The 19,684-nt window shown below is 41.6% G+C and overlaps 1 protein-coding gene across 1 annotated transcript in view; it reads right to left on the bottom strand.

Annotated features, from left to right (window-relative positions):
- Window positions 1-19,684, bottom strand: part of Myo1d (myosin ID) — a 290,963-nt gene that overhangs the window by 94,812 nt on the left and 176,467 nt on the right. Inside the window, exons 18-20 of the mRNA XM_050128640.1 lie at window positions 14,717-14,861; window positions 13,930-14,034; window positions 6,420-6,533 (exon numbers count right to left, since the gene is read on the bottom strand). Of these exons, the coding sequence (XP_049984597.1) occupies window positions 6,420-6,533; window positions 13,930-14,034; window positions 14,717-14,861 (364 nt within the window). The remainder of the gene's footprint in view (window positions 1-6,419; window positions 6,534-13,929; window positions 14,035-14,716; window positions 14,862-19,684) is intronic.

The raw sequence follows: 19,684 nt of genomic DNA, 5'->3' as shown, positions 1-19,684 counted from the left end.
ATCTTTGAAATCTGAAATTGGCTTTCCAGGTCTAGTACTTATGAAGATGGACTCTTCCTGGTTTCTGAAAGAGACTATTGCTTGATTTGCTTCCTACTGTTTTGCATAAGTTGTGGTGGCTAATGAACGTAACAAAAGGCGTGTACTCCTGCAAATGCCAGGAAAACAATTGGCAGAGAAGCTCTGCATATGCGCGCCTCTCTCTCTCTCTCTCTCTCTCTCTCTCTCTCTCTCTCTCTCTTTCTCTCTCTCTCTCTTTTTCTGTCCCCATCAATAAAAACTGAGAGAGAACATGTCTCAGATACTACATTTCAAGGAAGATTTTTAAATACCTACGGCCTGAATTCAGCAATAGAATCACTGAGTGCTGAAACTACAATAGCAGAAAGACCGCTTTGTCACTAGTGTGATAATAAGAAAAAAAAATCCTGAAAAATTCATTTGAAACCTTAGCACCTATATTTTTCCAAATTTATTTCCAATATAGACAGAAATTTCCAAATTATCTAATTTTGCTAAGCAGTTTCTTTGTTACAACAGGCAGAAATATAAATATTTGCACAAGATGTTCAAAATAATGGAGCTCTCAGGGCTTGCAGAGAATTAATTAGGAAGGTAGATTTATTACCTAAATAAATAAATAAACCCGAGTGCTACTCAGAGTGTGACATTAAGGGATTATAAACTTCCATTAAAGAGGACTAATAAATATAGTGTTTTAAAGGCTTGAGGGGGATCTAGAAGGGAGAAGGCTAGCACACGCCAGCTCAGGCAGTGCCAGACAACAGCTGATTGCCTCTGTTGGGGTTACTATGGAAACGCCTTCCCTTGGGACACTGCCAGGAGGAGAGGGTGCTTTAGAAATGGTGGTGGGGAGCAGAGCAGACTGGTGGATGGATTTCAACAGGGCTCACCTCCTGTACACGTTAAAAGGACAATCAATCTCCCAAACAGAAGGAAATCTGTCTAGCAAGCCACGTCAAACAGAGTAATAAAGCATGGAGCCCCGGCGTAATTACAGCCCATTGAGCTCTACGGAACCTGCACATCAGTTCAGATAATTGTCTCTTTCCTCTTCCCTGTTTGTTTTGTATTTCACACAGAACCAAAGGAGGTATGAGCTTAATTAATTGGCTTCTTCCTTAACCCTCAAGCCTATACTGATAAAAAGGGTCTATATCAAAACAACATTAATGGGCAGAGTCAAACATTTTCAGACTAATTCACCAGGCAAAACTAACATTCACCAACAAAAGGAGGGCGAAAGAATTTCCGTGGCACTCAGGCCAAGTGTTTCAGCTTATTCAAACGCAGCAAGCAGATTTAATGCTTATGTAAATTACGCTTAATCTCGGCAACCTCCTTCCCCAGCGCTGGTCTGGGTGCACCAGTGTCTACATGAACCTGAATGGCAGAAGCATTTATTTATTTACTTAAACAACATGCCATAGCCACAGAGAGCAATTTTTTCCATCAACTTAACCTTGATTTCCCAGGATAATTCTCAGAGGCAGAGGTGGTGATCAAAGCATTGGACGCAGCATCGCTAACTATGCAGGTAATGTAATATCTTTCCTTTGTTCTCCTATTAAATAGCAGCAACCACAAGCCTCTCAGAGTCACAAAATCCTCGACTCCTGACTGCACTGTCCCTTGTGAAAATCTGAACCTTTTTGGACAAACGCATTGGAACTAGTGCTCTAATTTGAAAGCACAGTATGCAAATATGGCACAGGACCGTGCCCGCCAGGGAAGACGCTGATTTGACAGCAACACAGATTGCAGCTGGCTGAAACTCTAGCCCATGCCTGCAGTGTCTGTGCATACAAAGCCGCTTAGCTACTAAAGGAGTCACCTGCAACGTAAATGCTTCTCTCTCAGATCACTTTTACTATTATGTGACTATGTCATTGCGGGGACAGTGTTTGCTGAAAATATTCTCGAGGCTCTGCCATGATGTCCTGTTCTTATCTTTCCTGGGATGATTGACCAGAACCACTGTTAAATGACAAATCGGTGTACAGTGCTTTCTAGTCAGGGTGGGGAGGGGGGGAGGTGCCAAATGCATCTTTAAATAAATTTGCTTAGGTTTATAGATAAAAAAAAGTCTTTACCACCTTAATACAAACCAACAGAGAGTAGAGAGGTGGTTCTTGTGGTTAAAGATAGAGACTCAGTGAATACTGAATTATATATTTTAGGGTAATAAAAATACATTATATAGCTATACACATATTAGAATGGTGAAATATCACACAGTGAGAATGTGAAGAAATAGGCACCCTCATTCTGCTTAGAATACAAAACGGCTGTGCCGTTTTGGAAGAAAACTGGCAGTTCTTACAAAGCTAAGCTGAGTCTTATCTGTGACTGAATAAGTACACCCCTAGGTATTTATTCAACTGTGTCAAGATAGTAAATGCAAAAACACATTGTGGGATCTCCAAATAATAGAATATACGTATGGTGGTTAGAAAGAAAATGGCCCCCAATGGGAGTGGAACTATTAGGAGATGTGGCTTTGTAGGAGTGGGTGTGGCCTTGTTGGGGGACGCGTGTCCCTGTGGGGATGGACTCTGAGGCTTCCTATACTCAGGATACTGCCAAGTTGACTTCCTGTTGCCTGCAAGATGTAGCAGTCTCAGCTCCAGCACTATGTCTGTCTACACGCTGCCACGCTCCCCGCCATGACGATAATGGACTGAACCTCTGGAACTGTAAGCGAGTCACTCCAATTAAAAGCTTTCTTCATAAGAGTTGCCATGGTCATGGTGTCTCTTCACAGCAATAGAAAACCCTACCTAAGACAATAGTGAAAAAATAGGAGCCACCGGCCACAGACAGACACAGGGAGCCTTAAATGCTTATTGCCAAGTGAAAGAAGCCAATCTGAAAAGTCTCCATACTACATGGTGCTGACACACGACATTCTAGAGAAGGTCCAACTGGAGAGACAGAACAGTCAGTGGTTCCCAAGGAGTAGAGGAGAATCAACAGGCTATGCCCGAGTCTCCATGTGAGTGTCTGTGCCCCTCCTGACAGGCTTCCTTGTGTCACCAGCCTCAACTCCTTTCTTCCTGTGGTGTGGTGAACAAGAGTTAGGTTGGAATGGGGTGAATTCTGTATTGATTTGCAGTGCTGTGGATCAATCTAGGCCTCTCACACACATGTCAAGGACTTTACTATTGAGACACAGCCCCAGCCAGATGGTATGAACGTGAAAGGAAGGGACCTGGGAAATTACTGCAATCTTAGAATTCATAAAACTGTGCCCAACTGTAGTGAGAATAGTTATTGGTACAAGGATAACCAGTAGACTGATAGACCATGGTACAGAAACCAGAAAAGGACACGTGGAGCACTGAATTTACCGTAGGTGTGACACTAACGAGCAATGAGGAGATGAAATCTTCTCCCCACGGAACACACACACTCAAACACCATAAATCACCATCTGGGAAACAACACCACTAACGACATATGGCTTTAAGAGGACCTCACGACAGAAATGAAAACAAGGCTAGTATCAAATAAAAAGTAAAATTCAGCTCAAACCATTCTTAAATACGAACATATATAGCCCCAAAGGCATTTAAAATATTTTAAAACTGAAGCAGTTAAAGGCCCCATATCTAAGAGAGCTAGAACGTGAACAACCTAAAGACAATAAAATACTCAGGCTTAACATTTTGTCATATTTACTTCAAGACTAAAAATAAAACTTGATGCTACATTTGGAGGCCCCCCTTTGTACCCAGCTTTGGAGGAGGCAGCCACTCCATCGTTCTGAAGTTAGTTCCTCTCAGAAGCAAAGACTGATGAGCAAGCAAGGTTGATCTGGTAGGCCACAGACAATGGCAAGGAAGGGGGACCTGGGTCAGAAGAGAGGCAGCCACTCCTGTGGGCAACTGCAGTTGGCTCTGTGGGGAAGCTCTGGGAGATGATCCTGGTAATGAGAAATGGAGCTGGGGTAGGACACCCCCACGCCCTTTGCTCACTGCATCTCCATCTATGTGAGGGAGTAGGGGCTCCAGCTGAGGCAGAGGCTTGAGAAAGATGAAGGCTGCTGGAAATTAGAATGGCGTGCGCAAAAATGGCACTGGGATACAAAGTGCCATAGGTGGACTCCTGAGAACATCCGCAACACTGGGGATCCATCCCTCAGAGCTCTACCTTCCTAGAGTAGTAGTTAAATGTCATCAGCTTTATGATAGTATGTTGTTAGTTCCATTGACAATGTTTATGGGAAACGACTATAAATGTAAACTTGTTTTACAGTTTTTACTCATAGTCAATGCAAAAAGGAAGATGGGGGCTAGAGAGACAGCTCAGTGGTTAAGAGCACATACTGCTCTTAAAGATCTGAACACACACATCGGGTGGCATACAACTCCCTCTCTGGACTCTGTGGACACCAGGTATGCATATGCACACATTCATACAAAGATACACACTTATATGCATACACAAAAAACTCTAAAAATAAAAAAGACATTTCAGTTTAAAGAGTTGTTTAGCTATTTTTTGAATTTATATCATGACCTTGATGGGTTCCCCTTAACAGGAACAAAGGCAAAGAAATAAATCCCATACCATGATTTATTTTTGTTTGGCTTCATACTTCCTTAGACTTTGACAAAGTATAATTTTCTCCCTTGTCTGCCCTCCTCTCCCTCCTACTCTAAGTCTGCAAGCTGTTAGGCTTAAATTGTGGCTGATATATAAGATTGCAGGTCTTGGCTAAGAAGGTTATATACCATCTAAAGTCTTTTCTTAGCTTCAATCCATTGGCCTTTCTATTGAAAAGAAATGAGGTGTACGTGTGTGGTAGGGTGGGGGCAAGAGGGAAGGGCATCACAGTAAGTCAAATCCCAACCCCAATGACACAGGCTATTCATAAATGCAGGAGTCATTCAGCACAGCCAGGAAAGCTTGTTCCCTTTTGTCCCTTACCAAAGGAGCTCAGAAGTCACAAATTGAAGCCATGAAACAATATGCTTCCTATTTCTTTTTCCAGGGACCAAAGGGACTTAAAATAATCTTTAGTAATATTCCTCACAGACCCTAGCACTGCATAAATGCAGAGTCCCTATTTAAGAACTAGTAGACAGAAAAATTGCCCCACAGAGAAGACCCAGTAGTTTATTAAAAGCTTTCTACAGAATCAGTGCAGACACATGTAAAACTAACACTGCTAAACAGGAAAAAAAATCTGAGCCAGATGTGGTGGTGTATACTCTGAAGGTTCATATCAACTCACAAGACAAGCAAGACCCTGTGTCAAAAACAACAACAACAACAAAATGAAATTTCATATTGAGATTCAGGAAGATAACCAACAAATTTCACGTTTCAGAACAAAGTAATTATAGATTTGAAAGCCCAGGTATAATGGTGAGCTACAGAGTGGACTCAGATCAGAAATTATACAACCAATATATTAATGTTGTAAAATATATTGGTAAAAAACCGACTTTTAGGAGCTACACAAATCTCATATTTAAAATAGTAGTAGTTGGGGCTGGGGAGAGGGCTTAGTAGTTAAAAAGAGAGAGAGAGAATAAGTAAAAGTAGTAATTTCCTACTGATTTTTCTACTTGATTTTTATAAAAGTAGAGCTGGGAGCTAGCTCAGTCAGTACAGTGCCTGCCACACAAGCATATAGACCTGAGTTCAAGCTCCAGAGCCCACATAAAGAAGCTGGGCACAGTGGTGAGCATTTATAATCCCAGCACTGGGGAAGTGGAGACAGGAGGATCCCAGGAGGCTCACTGGTCAGGCAGCCTAGCCTAGTTGGTGAGCTCTAAGGTCAGTGAAACTCTCGATGGTTCCTGTGGAATGACACCTGACTTCCACATGCACCCTTGTCCCCACGTGTACCCACATGGACACACATCATTATAAAAGCAAATAAGAAAATTCATCATGTATAAGGACAAGCACATTTGAACAATATGTTACAGTAGGAATAGATGTCACAGAGAACCGCTGTTAAAAAAATGCTTTAGTTACTCTATCGGAAACTCTGAACCCAGAACAACTTCTCTGTGTGTATGTGTGTGTGTGGTTTTTGAGGCAGGGTTCCTCTGTGTAACAGCTTTGGCTGTACTGGAACTCACTTTGTAGACCTGACTGGCCTTGAACTCACAGAGATTTATCTGCTTCTGCCTCCAGAGCATTGGGATTAAAGGCTTGTGCCATCATGCTTAGCGCAGAACCATTGCTCTTAGCCTTAAAACATTTTTTTAGTTACTTTATCAGAAACTTGGAATCCTTTTATAGAAAACTGTGCTTTGGTACAACACAAAACTAGTGTAAGATTCCAGGAGACATGGGATCACCAAAGCCACAGAGGTTGCATGGTTAGCCCATCAGCCTCTGTCTACAAAACACGAGTCCTTTATTTGGTGCATACTTACATTATACAGAGGGATAGTCTTCATCACTTTGTACTGCTTAGTGGGGTCCATTTTATACAGGTGACGGTCAGTGACAAAAATTGCTCTGTCTTCTACCTTACTAAATCGATTCACCTGTAAGAAAACAAACCAATAAGCCATAGTAGCTCATAAAAACGTCGTGTTTGGAAATACCTAGGTTCAGAGGTGGCTGAGCATGGGGATGAAATCTCACTAGAAGGTCACCACGGATGGTTCTATTTCAAAGGAACAGTAGTTTCCAGGTGTGTAGAGTTTGGCAATACAATGCTTAACAGGGAAAACACAGCAAATGTAGAATTTGGGGACTAGAAATATGAACTGCAGACCCCTTCAAGGAAGTGAATACAGCTACCCACAGACAGGGAGAAAAGGTTCTGGGAATCAACTATCTGATAAGGGATTTTTTTTTATCAGTAATTAACAAGTAATTTAATTGATACTGTTTATGCCTGAAGCCCTGGGCTATCATAAGAACCTAAGATTAGTATTTGGGGATGAGAGCAATAAATGAAAATAAAAATTCGAAGAAGACAAAAATGATATTATAAAAATATATACACGTTTCTGCTGAGCACTACTTTACTAGACAGAGCGTCAGAGACTGCCCTAATTTACAGATACTTTGTTTCCCCAAGAGATAAAATTAACCATGGCAGATTGTACAAATTGTGGCTAGTTATTTGTTAGGACAGTTCAAATAGTATTTTAATTTAGATACCTGGATTAACATTTAAAAACAGGTTTATTTATTTATTCATTTATTTAACATATGCATGTGTGTCTGCGTGAGTTTACTGCACCATGTGGATGCAAGTGCCCTTGAAGGTCAGAGTTGTTCGTCTGGAATTGGAGGTACAGGCAGCTGTGAGCTGAATGATATGGGTGTTAGGAACTGAGCCTGGATCCTTTTCAACATCAGTATATGCTCTTAACCTCTGCGCTATCTCTCCAGCTCCAACATTTTTTTAAACCTCTACAATGTCAAGCTTCTCATTGGCTGAGAAAGGCAAGTAGACAAAACAAAACAAGCACAGGAAGCCTCTACCCCGACGGAAGGCATACTGTGATACACCGTGTCATCATGGCATCACACAGATTCTCTACATTCTTTGCACACCCCCCCAATTCTTACTTAAGATATCGACAAAGAAGTGAGGGGTTAACTGAAAACACTGCTTTGGTAGGATATTCAGATAGCTGCACTAGGGCAGGGCAAGGCAGGGCAGGGCAGGGCAGGGCAGGGCAGGGCACTACAGATAGAAAAAGTAGCAAAGTAAAATTCAAGCTTGACATGGAAATTTACCTTATCCCCTTTGCCTTGGTTTTAGCCAATTCTCTAAACATTTATTATATAATAAAAGCATATTTTTCAGTCTTCAACATGACAGAAGTTGTGCCTATGATTAAAACAGAATCTACATGATATGCGTATAGTTTGTGTTCTCGGAGGATAACTTTGCATAGCATCTGTTTTTGCCAGGACAGACAACTGGCACTTCCGAGAAGATCAGAAGCACTGAGTGTGGAGATCCACTTAGCTGTTCTGCACAGCACTGGCTTTATGCAGAAGTTTGTGAAAGAAAGGGTTTCATGGTCTGGCTGGCTGGATAAGCACTGCAAACGACAGCTCCCACTAGGATATCCACAGCCTAGAAAGTTATTAGAGGTTCTGAGACTTTTGCATTTAAACAGTATGCTTAGTCCAGCATTGCCACAGTACATTTAATCTATGTAATCCTTTTTAAAAACAAATACCTATTAATATTCAACAAAAGCCAGCTTGGAGAACATTCACCATCATTTTCATCAACCTTGTACTATGCAGAGCAGAGAACATCTAGCAAAGAACCTGAATAAAAGGTAGAAATAATACCCTCATCTTTATGGAGTCATATGGAGGAACAAACAAATGAGGTACAAAAGAATATAATTTTAAAACCCTGTTACCCGATCTGACAAGATCATTTGATCTTGTTGAGACAAAAAGGCCACGTGTTCTTCTGATGCTACATGAGTTAATCTAAAAAGGAGGAAAGAAACCCTCAAAGCAGAGATTGTACCGAAGCTGTTCAGAAATATTTTATATGAACAAAACGCAGTTTCTACAGAGCCTAACAAATATTTACCTTCTGTTTCAGCAACTCAAATCATGTTAAAACTTGGATCAGGTAAGTGAGAAAGGCATCATGTCTAACAGCAAAAAAAGCTTTAGATTGCTTAACGTGGCTCTGTCGTCACAGAAAGGAAAACATTCATCACACATAGGTGAATTCCCGCTTAACACCACTACAGAATGGGAACGCTATTCTTATTTCATATTTATCTTCTCAAAGGAACAGCAAAGCTGGATTGCAGACTCAGAATTAGATAAGGCTTCACCTTATTTCTTGGACCCTAAATTAAAATCCTCACCCCAGGAAAAAACCCCTAGCCTTCTGCTTCCAGAAGCACTTTAAGGTAGCTGCTCACAGGTTCAGTTGTTTCCACAGGGGGTCTGAGATAAGCTGCTCCAGAGGCAGAGCAGAGCAAGCAGAGGAGCTCTACACAGTAGGCTCTCACCTTAAAGAACACGTTCTAATAACTGCCGCTAATGGAAAGCAGCTGCTTCAAAATAACCAAAGCATGAAGAGGAGGGCCTTTTGGAAGTGTATCAAGTTCGCCTTGTTGTACCCTTGGAACTGAAAGATTCTACAGAGGACATTATCTGAGCAAGCATGAAGAAGGGTATTTTATATTAAGCTTAGAAATACAGGGCCATCAGTAAGAATTCTTCAGTTTTTATTCATCAGTACCAGGGTGAAAATGTCAGGCATTAAACTGTCCTCCCTTGAATGAGGGGCATCATACCAAGCTTTTCTACAGATGGCCAAATTCTCAGAACCACCTGACTCTCTAACTATTCTGACTGCCAGATGCCACGCATCAGAAATAGGAGTGGGTATAACGTACAGGTACGTTCCTGTGTTGTATCCACAAACAGGAAATATGACTGAAACTTTTTGTGTGAGTGTGTACATCTGGATAGCAAGTCTTCTTCTGATTGTGTCATTAACCTTAGGTGTATTTAATAAAACAGAGTTCCTGAATTTCAGAATTCAGAACTAGAGTCTGGAGTATAGAGACCAGCTGATGATACTGCAAACTTTCTAAGTCTGCTGTCCTGTTGTTCATAGAATGTTCAAACTCTGACCATGACATTGCAAAGCCTGAAACATTCTGAATGTCATGCCAGAACTCAAGATGTTCAGACTTCACAACATTTCAGGTTCTGAATGTTCAACTTGTATTGTTGCTCCTGGCTCCCAATACAGAGTTCACAAAGCCCTTGAATAGGAGTCATGGAGGCCAAGGCACTATTAGAAGGCTGAACTTCCATTTAGCAGCTCTCCTCCCCAACCACATCGGAGAGAAGAGAAAGACTAAGGCTAGGGACTACACTAATTACCAGCCAACCGTGATTTAAACAATTCTGCTTACGTTATGGAGCCTCCATGAACCTTGGAGGTTTGGAGAGCTTCCCAGTTGGTGAAAGCTTCCGTGGGGCAAGAGGGCACAACATTTCCTTTCAACTGTGGTAGCCAGACTGTTGACATTTAATATGATGGTCAATAGGGTTAGGTCTAAATTTACCATCTTTCAGCTTATTTATTTGTCCTGTTTATCCTTTGCTTCCAGTCCCACAATTCTCCATTTTTCCTACCACTAAGCCCCACATTCTTACCTCTCAATTTCTTTCTTTTCTAAGATTTATTTTATGCATATGTGTGTTTTGCCTGCATGCATGTATGTGCATCCAATATACATCTGGTGTCCATGGAGGTCAGAAGAGGGCTCTGGTTACCTTGAAACTGGACTTAAAGGCAGTTGTAAGCCACCACCATGTGGGTGCTGGGAATGAACTCTGGTCCTAGAAGAGCAGCAGTGATCTTTAACAACGAAGCCATCTCTCCAGCCCCGTGTATCTTTCTTGACTCCTTAGCAACAACTAGCTTTGTTACTCTTTTGGTTTTGCCAGGATTTATACAACACAGTTACAATGTGTGATTTTCTTTCTTTCTTTCTTTCTTTCTTTCTTTCTTTCTTTCTTTCTTTCTTTCTTTCTTTCTTTCTTTCCTTCCTTCCTTCCTTCCTTCCTTCCTTCCTTCCTTCCTTCCTTTCTTCCTTCCTTCCTAAATAGATTTATTTATATATTTATGTACATGATATTTTTCTGCATGTATGTCTACACGTCAGAAGAGGCCATTGGCTTGCAAGGAACTACATTTATAGACAGTTATGAACTGCCATGTGGGTGCTGGGAATTGAACCTCTGGAAGAGAAGCTGGTGCTCTTAACTACTGAGCCATCTCTTCAGCTCCATGATTTTCTACTGATAATATTCTACTCTATGTAGAGCACAAAACCTTATACATTTTCTTTTCTCCTTCCTGCTTGAACATGTCTTCTAACTCTTCCTCAGTACTTACCTTCAGATGTTCTTGGAAAAGTCTTTGTCACTGTAGTTCTTGATGATATATTTACTGGGCATTCAATTCTAGGTTAACTGTTCTTTCTTCAATACTTCAGACCCCCCTCTCTTCCTCTTTCTATAGCCCCCTTCCTTCTTTTTTTCCTTTTTTTTTTAATTTTTTCCCTTGGTTTCTTTTTTATTTTTTTTTTCTTTTTTTTTTTTTTTTTAATGCTTTATTTAAATTACATCTTGCTGTTTTATGCGTGTTTAGTTTTGGGTAGTTTTATTGCTATCTCTTCAAATTCACTGAGTTTTCTTTTAAAGAAATTGTCAGTCTATTTTTATTGTGTGTGCCTTTGCCAAAGGTGCACATGTGGGCATTGGAGGACATCTCTGTGGAGTCTTATCTCCTTTCACACCAGGATTGGGCAGCAAACACCTTTCCTAGCTGAGCCATTTCAAACCCACTAATCTTTCTTCTTCAGGGTCTAATATACTGTTAATTCTATTGACTGCATTTTTCTTTCATATTTTTTATGTTTGTAAGTTCAATTATAAGTCATTTGAAAGTCTTCAAGGTATTTATTAAACATGTACAATTTTTCCTCTAGCTTTTGGAATATATAAAATAAAATGTCAATAATTGCCTTAATGATCTGGTCTGTGCCTTTTTGGATGACTGAATTCAAGGTCTTGTTTGTAAGCTTGTTGATGGATGTCATGCACTCTGACTTTTACCTCTGATTGCTGGACATTCTATAAAAGCTTTTGAACTTTTCCTCATGTGGTATTAGGCCATTTAGAGACCTTTGACCCTTTCCAGAAGTGCTTTTCAGGTTTTTTCTAGAGGACAAGTAGGGCTAATCGTTTTCCGTACTGCTGCAGGTCCTTGTTAATGCTCTCTCTGGTGCTCCTGAGGTCTCCAGTCTGGATGCAGAGTTCAGGCTCTGTGGGACCTACCTGAGCACCAGCACTGTGGCCTCCTCCCCTTTGGGGGTGGTAGTCCTTGCCCAACCTATAGTGGTTTCCTTCTGTACATGTCTGAGCAGTATACCTGATGTCTGAACCAGACCCTCCAAAGATCCCAGGAATTCTTTTCATGCAGCCTTCTCTTTTCTTCTACTTTGTCCTCTGGAGGTCTGTCTCAGTCCTTTCTAATTCTCATCCATGGGCTGCCCTGGGACACTGGCTGTCTAATGTGGCCACTCTCTTTGCCCATTTTTTCTGTGGTGTGGGGGATGGAATGTAGCCTTGCACACACTGAGCTAGCCCTCTGCCACTGCAACATCCCAGCTCATCTCACCTCTTCTTGTATTTCAGGGGTCTTTGCTTTTTCCTTACTGATATTCACTATCATAAACACTGTCGTTTAATACTTCTTGTCCCTTCTCTTCCCACATGTCTGTTTATTTAAAATGGCCACACTGTAGCCTTACTGTGTACGGTCACAATTTACTAAACCAACTTTTATTAGCCACTAGTAGAACTCATATCCGTAGAAATATACTTGAAAGGTAAATCTGAGTTGTCGAGTTTTGGAGTAATCAGGTGTGAACATTTAACATTTGATAGCTCTGTCCAATTGCCCACTCAAAACTATCTTATACTCCAGGCAAAAGTGTTCCCCTAAATCCCTGCAAACACTCCTTACTAACAATATTTCAAAGTGCTAGACTTAGAGCTGGAAAACCATATTTCATTTCTCTGATCTAAATCATATAGTGGAACTAAATATTTTTCTTAAGATTTGAAACGAAGTGTTTGTTCTGAGATCTTTGCTAACTTTTTAAATTTCTTCTTTGTATGGTATCATTATTTACAATAGTATCTTTTGTTATGCTAATGCATGGCTTCATTAATATATGGAACTGTATTGGGATTACTTTACAAACTTCTTTATAATTACTCTAATTTCTTCTATTTTAAAATTATAAAATTATGTGTCTGCATGTGTGACCACGTATGGTATGTGTCTGCGAGTGCAGGAGCCCATGAAGGCCAGTGGCATCAGACGCCCCGGAAGTTGTAATTACAGGTGATGGTGAGCTGCCTGACATAGGTGCTGAGAACCAAACTCAGGTTCTCTGGAAGAGCAGCAAGTGTCTAAACTGCTGAGCCATCTCTCCATCCCCTCCAAATCTAGTTTATAAAGTAGCAATGACACTGTGTAAAAGGCAGTAAATAATAAAGAGCAGACTGGTAGTTGATGTGGGATTCCCCTCTGTATGCTGTGAATATGTTTTATTACTATTGTCTAATATAGAAGCTGCTTTGGCCTATAGCAGGGCAAAATAAGCCCAGGTTGGAAATCTGAACATATATATATGTAGAGAGAGTAGGCAAAGTCAAAAAGATGCCATGTAGCTGCCAAAGGAGAAATATGTCAAAACCTTACCAGTAAGCCACAGCCTTGTGGTGATACATAGATTAATAGAAATGGGTTAATTTAAGATGTAAGAGCTAGCTAGAAATATGCTTGAGCCATCAGCCAAATAGTGTTAATTATTATAATTAATACAGCGTCTGTGTGGTTATTTGGGTACGGGCAGCCAGGACATAAAAGAACAGTCTCTGCTTACAGGTATTTGCTGTGAAGGACACACATATCGTAAAGTACAAATCCCATACCTCAATGAGGCACACATCTTGTTTAAAAAAGAAATGCTGATCAAGCTGGGCATGGTGGCACACATCTGAAAACAGCACCAGAGAGGCAGAGGCAGGGAGATTAGGAAGGAGTTCAAACCTACCCTTGCCTACATAGTGATTCTGAGGCCAGCCTTGGCTATATAAGATCTCTCAAAAATAAAAAATAAAAAGTAGTTATGCAAGACTACACCTTTCCCTCAGGAGGGCTTCACTAGCCTAACTCTAAGATGGTCATGTCAGTCTTTTCAACATATCTTCAGTACAGGTGGGCAGAGCTCACTGGGCTGCACCCAGCTGCATGGGAATACAAGTTTTCACTGCAGCCCATGTGTGTTTCCTCTCAGTCAGTCTTCTCCCTCCAAGACAGACAGACTTTTAAGAACATCTTACCTTCCGGACATGACAGGAAAAGAGGACGTTCATATATTTGTCTTTACGTTTCAGTTCATTAGCGACTGGCGTGAACGTGCCTGAGGTCTGGGGTGTATCTGGCTTCTGAAAGAACAAAGAACAGGAGAGTTCTTCACTGTAGGTGCTAAGGAAATGGCTCAGTATATGGCGTTAGAACTACACCTAGAGTTTCACAGCACTCCTTTTACCCTCTCACCCAGATGTTAGACTCACAAAGGGTGTTACCATAGCAAAGGTCCCATTAAAAACTTTAAATTAGGCAACAAGAGAGAAGATGAAATGGAGCGTTGGAAATAATATAAATAAAAAGGCTGCTGAAGCCGGGTCTTGTGACACACACTTTTAATCTCAGCACTCAGGAGGCAGAGGCAGGCGGATCTCTGTTGAGTCTGAGACCAGTCTGGTCTACATAGTAAATTACAGGACAGTCAGAGCTATGTAGAAAGACCATGTCTTAAAAAAATGGCTGCTGAATAATTCAAGGGAAGGTTGAAGAGGTCAAGGGTCAGGTTACAGACTATGCTAATCTATGTGGCTATAACCCTCTTCTAAGCAGATGATACATCAAGTATTATACATTTAAAAGCAACAAAAATCTTTTAATTTAACACCTCTCAGAGAAACTATTTAGTTTCTTAAAACATCTCTCTGTAAAGTATTGATTTTGTTTTACAGTGCTGTCGAGCATCCAGCCTCCTTTCTGTAGATTCTTAGGGAAACATTCTTTGCAGAGTTGCATGAATTCACATTGTTCACCTGGTCTTACCGAAGCAAGATAGTTGCCTTCCCAGGCCCTCTGGAGCCCAAGGTCTGCTCTTTGACCTTTCAACATTTCCATGGCTGCAACCTTTGCCCTGACTTGGGAAAGGTCTGAAGCAGGTATCGTCTTGATGAGTTGGGATGCTCTCCATCTATAAGCAAATAAACAAGATGCAGAGGCCTTAGACACTCATTCACTCCCCAAGAGTTCAAGCTGTCATTAAGAAGCATGAAATAACTGTACATTATGCTAAAAAATGTAAAGATGATTACAAAATATATACAGAAGTTGACAAAACTGTTTTCTGTAGATAGAAATTTTGTAACAACATTATTGTCTGTGTGCTCTGAAGTGACTAGAACTCAGTGGCTTCGGGCTTTTACAATACTAGTTGGGCACAAAACAACCAGATATCCTAAATACCTTCAAGTCTCAAACTTCCCGAATACCACTCAACCAACAAGATCTGTGAAAAACTGAAGGCCTCAACAGTCTAAAAATCACACTTCTGGTCCCAAGTATTTTCAATACAGGACACTCAACCTCTGTCAATTGTAGGTCACAGAAATGTGGATTCATCATTCATCTAACTGTATCCTAGGCACCAAGTAAGTCCAGGTCCTGCTCTATGTAGGGGACACACTGAAAAGCAAATCAGTTCAAGGAACTTTCTTCCAGGTGCTTTAAGGAGTAACGGACAATAAAAAATACATGTGGGTGTGTGAAGGGGACTGGAAACCTACTATGGAAGGGAACACGGAAAGAGGGCAGAGAGGGCCTTGGAAGGAAGGCATGGGTATGGTGGTGTTTACATGGGTGGCTATGAAGGGTCTTTTGGCAAGGATAGATAAATAGAAGCATACAGGAAGATGACAGACATATGAACAGTTGAGCAGGAACCACAGTAGTAGAAGGGCTCCGAGACAGGGCCTGCTTGGTGAGTTATGGGGAAGTCTGGGGTCCTGAGAAGCTGAAGCAGCATGGGTAGGGAAAGGAAGAGAAAGGTCTGAGGGCGAGCTAGGGCTAAATGAATCCACAGAGGCATGAGGGCATCATCAGGACTCTGATCTCTACTCTTCATGGGGGGAGGCACCCCTGAAAGGTTCTGCGCAGAGACAGGATGACCTGACACAAATAGGATCATTGTCATTGCTGTAGACTAGGGTTCAGAAGATCTGTTAGGAGGTAATTAAGATAAAGCACACAGCAGAGGAATGTGACTCAGGTCAGGGAGCTGGGGATGGAGGCAAAGGCAAGGGTTGATCTAGATGTATTCTGGTGGAAGGCCAATGGTATTGTGGATGGATTAGATTGTTGGGACAGAGCAAGTTTAAGGATGACTCCAGTGTTTTTGTTTTGGGCATTGGCATCTGCAAACATAAACCAAGAATATTCCTGGTTGAGAAGAATAATAGAAGGAATTTTATGCTCTTAGCAGCAACTCTGTCTCACATGACACATCTGTTCTCTTTTTCTGCCATGGTAGTGCCAATCAAGGAGGCTAAAAGCACAATGAACTGTCTTTAATTGAATGAATAGTTAAGGTCTATGATTCTTAAACTATGTTCTATGGAATACTAGAGTAAGCTGCAACTAAAATATAAATGTACACTTAAATAAGTGACTAATAAAGGAATAAGAAAAAAACCTATGCAGCTATGAGACAGGAAATGTCAACACAGTGGCCGTGAAGACGGGCAGACATGAAGCAGGTTCCGTTCCGTGTGGACCACTGTGCTCAATACAGGGAGATGAACTTTCAGGGATAGGTTTTATGGTAAGACCCAGAAGACCTTGAGACCTCAGTGGCAAAACTGGGAGCAAAGGCAGGAAGGAGTTGATGGTTGTAGTGAGTTCATGGCTGTTGGAGTCAGCCAACCATGGTAGATTACAAAACACTAAGAAAACATACAGCCTCAGCCTTACAGTGAGAGTCATGCCCCGTGTCCCACTACTTCCTGCTCCTACTTGAGCATTTATGGCCTACCAGTGCTCATATGAGACAGACTGCTCTGAGGTCTTTGCCAAGAGGCTAGAAGAGTAATAGCAGTCAAAGTTAAGAACAATGGTGACAGGCAACAGGCAGACTCTCCAGCACTAAGCAGTTTGCTGAACAAGGGCTCCAGTGGGCCAGAGAGCTACAGACGGCACCGCTGGTGGGAGAGACTTTAATCTCTCTTTCTTACCATGTGTCTGGCCACCCTGTCTCTGCTTTACTTCCCACAGTGGCCCAAGACAAGACTCACACCTGACTAGAGACCCTCAGCACACTTGAGTTTCAGGCATTTGACCTGTTCAGCCATGGTGAGAATCACATGGTTTATTATTCTGGTCATATAAGCCACAATACATAACTTCAGGTAGGCAGCCATAAAGATCACTTGCCTAATGACAGGAAAGGGCCAAAACTGGGCACAAAGCAGGCTCAGCCACAAAAAGTTACTGTGAGGAAAGGAATTATCCTAACACAACTAGAAAGAACGAGGCTTGACGGCACATGCCCACAGTTCATTACTTAGGAGGCAGAGGCAGGAGGATCAGAAGATCAAGGTCATTCTTCGCTACATAATGGAGTTTAAGGATAGTTCAGGTTATATGAGACTCTATCTCAAAACAAACAAAAAAACAAACAAAGCACTGAAAACAAAATAATACAATTAGCACACATGGAGATTCTAGAAACTCACAAACAAGCCCAACAATAACATCGGAATCCCTTAACACATATCTCACAGAATCCCACAGAACAAAACATTCAAGATCAGGGGTTCATAAACTACAGCTTGTTTAAAATCTGGCTCCAGGTCTGTTTTTATTCTGCTTGTGAGCTCAGAGAAGTCTTTACATTTTTACACGTTTAACAAAACAAAGACTGTGTGAGAGACCATATGTAGCCTGCATAGCCTAAAATACTACAAGCCTTTTACAGAAAAGGTTTGCCTGACTAGAAGAATACAAATGGCAAGATTCATTCGGAAGAGGGGGAGGAGAAAAAACAGTATTTTTATGTATTCATCAACTATGACCCTTGTGAGGAGGCTGGGACTGACATTCCCATTCTTCCCGACTGTCACTGTGTCCCTGGAAGCCTGGTTAGTACCTGCAAAACACCAGGTGTTCAGTAAATATTTGCTGGATGAGCAAATTTAATTATATACAAATTAACCAGTTCCAGACTTAAAGTAAAACATCAAAATCTAAAAAAGAGGCCTTCTTAGGCCAGGGTACAATGTGAAATTAATCACTATCATTTGCAGTCATCACAAATATTAAACAGGGGGTATAAGCTGGTGTGGCTGCTATGGAAGTCAGTGTGGAAGTTTTCCAAAACAGAACTACCAGATGAACTAGCTGCATCACTCCTGGGCATACACCCAAAGGACTCCACATCTGATTACAGAGATACTTGCATATCCACGTTCAGTGCTTACAACAGCCAGGAAATGGAATCTACCTAGGTGCCCAACAATTCGTGAATACTGAAGATGTGGTATGTACACACACACACACACACACCAGAATTTTATTCAACTATAAAGAAAAATGAAATTATGAAATCTGTAAGAAAATGGATGGAACTGGAAAATACTACACCAAGTGAGAGAACACAGACTCAGAAAGGCAAACGTCCATGTTCTTTTTCATATCTGGATCCTATTTTCAAATCCTTAGATTTATATATTTAACAAGGCGTGTCTGTAGAGGTCAGGAAACCAGAAAAGACTATGGTGGTGAGACTTTACTGGGGAGAGGGGAGAAGGAGAATCCATAAGACATGAAAGAAGAGGGGCACGCTGGGGGCAAAAGGTTTGGATGAAAGTACCCCGTAGGTATAGAAACGCTACGCACAGAGGGCATGCATTAGTAAGTGGTACTTCAGTGCCAGGTATGGGATACCTCCCCATGAGTTCTCCATCAAGGGGGTTCCAGTCCTCCCCACCAATAACATAGGCTATTGCTGTTTCTCAAGGTTGCCCACCATAAGTAGTTGGTGACCCTGCTGCTGAAGACCCTGCATACACTGGTTGCTGAACATAGAGAAATGAGCTCGGAACTGACTGGGCAACTTCCTCCCTGATGGCTAGCTTTTATAGTGCTAGAAGGTGCTATGCAGGCCACTGGGGGAGAAAAGACATCAGCGGTCTTACCCCGTGTGGGAACCTCCATGCTACAATACTATCCGCCAGGCAAGATGTGCCCACTAAACCACTGGCATTGATTATCACGGAGGCAACCAATCCCTTTCTGACTAGATTTGAGGCGGTCTCCACAGGAGAGAGTTTATGAGTACCACTGTAAAGTTGGTCAAAAGCCCGTGGCTGGGGATGTAATAGGCCCCAGAGGGGAACTGACTATTGTTGTTTCTCTAAATGGTCATGCTGTCAAATTGCTTTCTAAATATACGTTTATACTTATAGATTTGTGCTGCTTTCAACTTTGGTCAGAGAAGTTTCTTTTTGCAGCGGGCAGTGGCTAATGCAGATATTTATAACTGCCCAAGGTATAAAAATAAGTGACATTGAATGCTCAGCCCTAATTAGGACGTCTACACTACTCCCTCCCCAAAGGCTCAGGGAACACTATGGAAGAAGGGGTGGAAAGAATGTAGGAGCTGAAGGATGAGGAGGAGTATTGTGACATGTTGTGTTCTGGACATGAGAGGGCCGTTGTATTTATGAACTTGAACCTACACAGGATCAAGCCAGTCAAAATTCTATCACGGATGAGGGAGGGGTCATGAGGCCCTACCCTTAGGTAAGGAGCTATTGGCAGTTGATGGCTGCAACACATAAATCATGATGCACACCTGTAAACCCATCACTTGGAAATGGGAGGCAGGAAGAGCAGATGGTAAAGGTAAGCCTTGACTATATAGCAAGTTAAAGGCTAGCCTGTGACATATGAGGTATTCTCCCTCTCCTTCTCTCTCTCTCTCTCTCTCTCTCTCTCTCTCTCTCTCTCTCTCTCTCTCTC

This window comes from Alexandromys fortis, unplaced genomic scaffold, assembly GCF_014885135.2.
Source record: "Alexandromys fortis isolate MF-2015 unplaced genomic scaffold, M_Fortis_MF-2015_v1.1 scaffold_80, whole genome shotgun sequence".
Classification (NCBI taxonomy): domain Eukaryota; kingdom Metazoa; phylum Chordata; class Mammalia; order Rodentia; family Cricetidae; genus Alexandromys; species Alexandromys fortis.
Note: the sequence above shows the minus strand (reverse complement) of the source record. Positions and strands in the feature narration are given on the sequence as shown.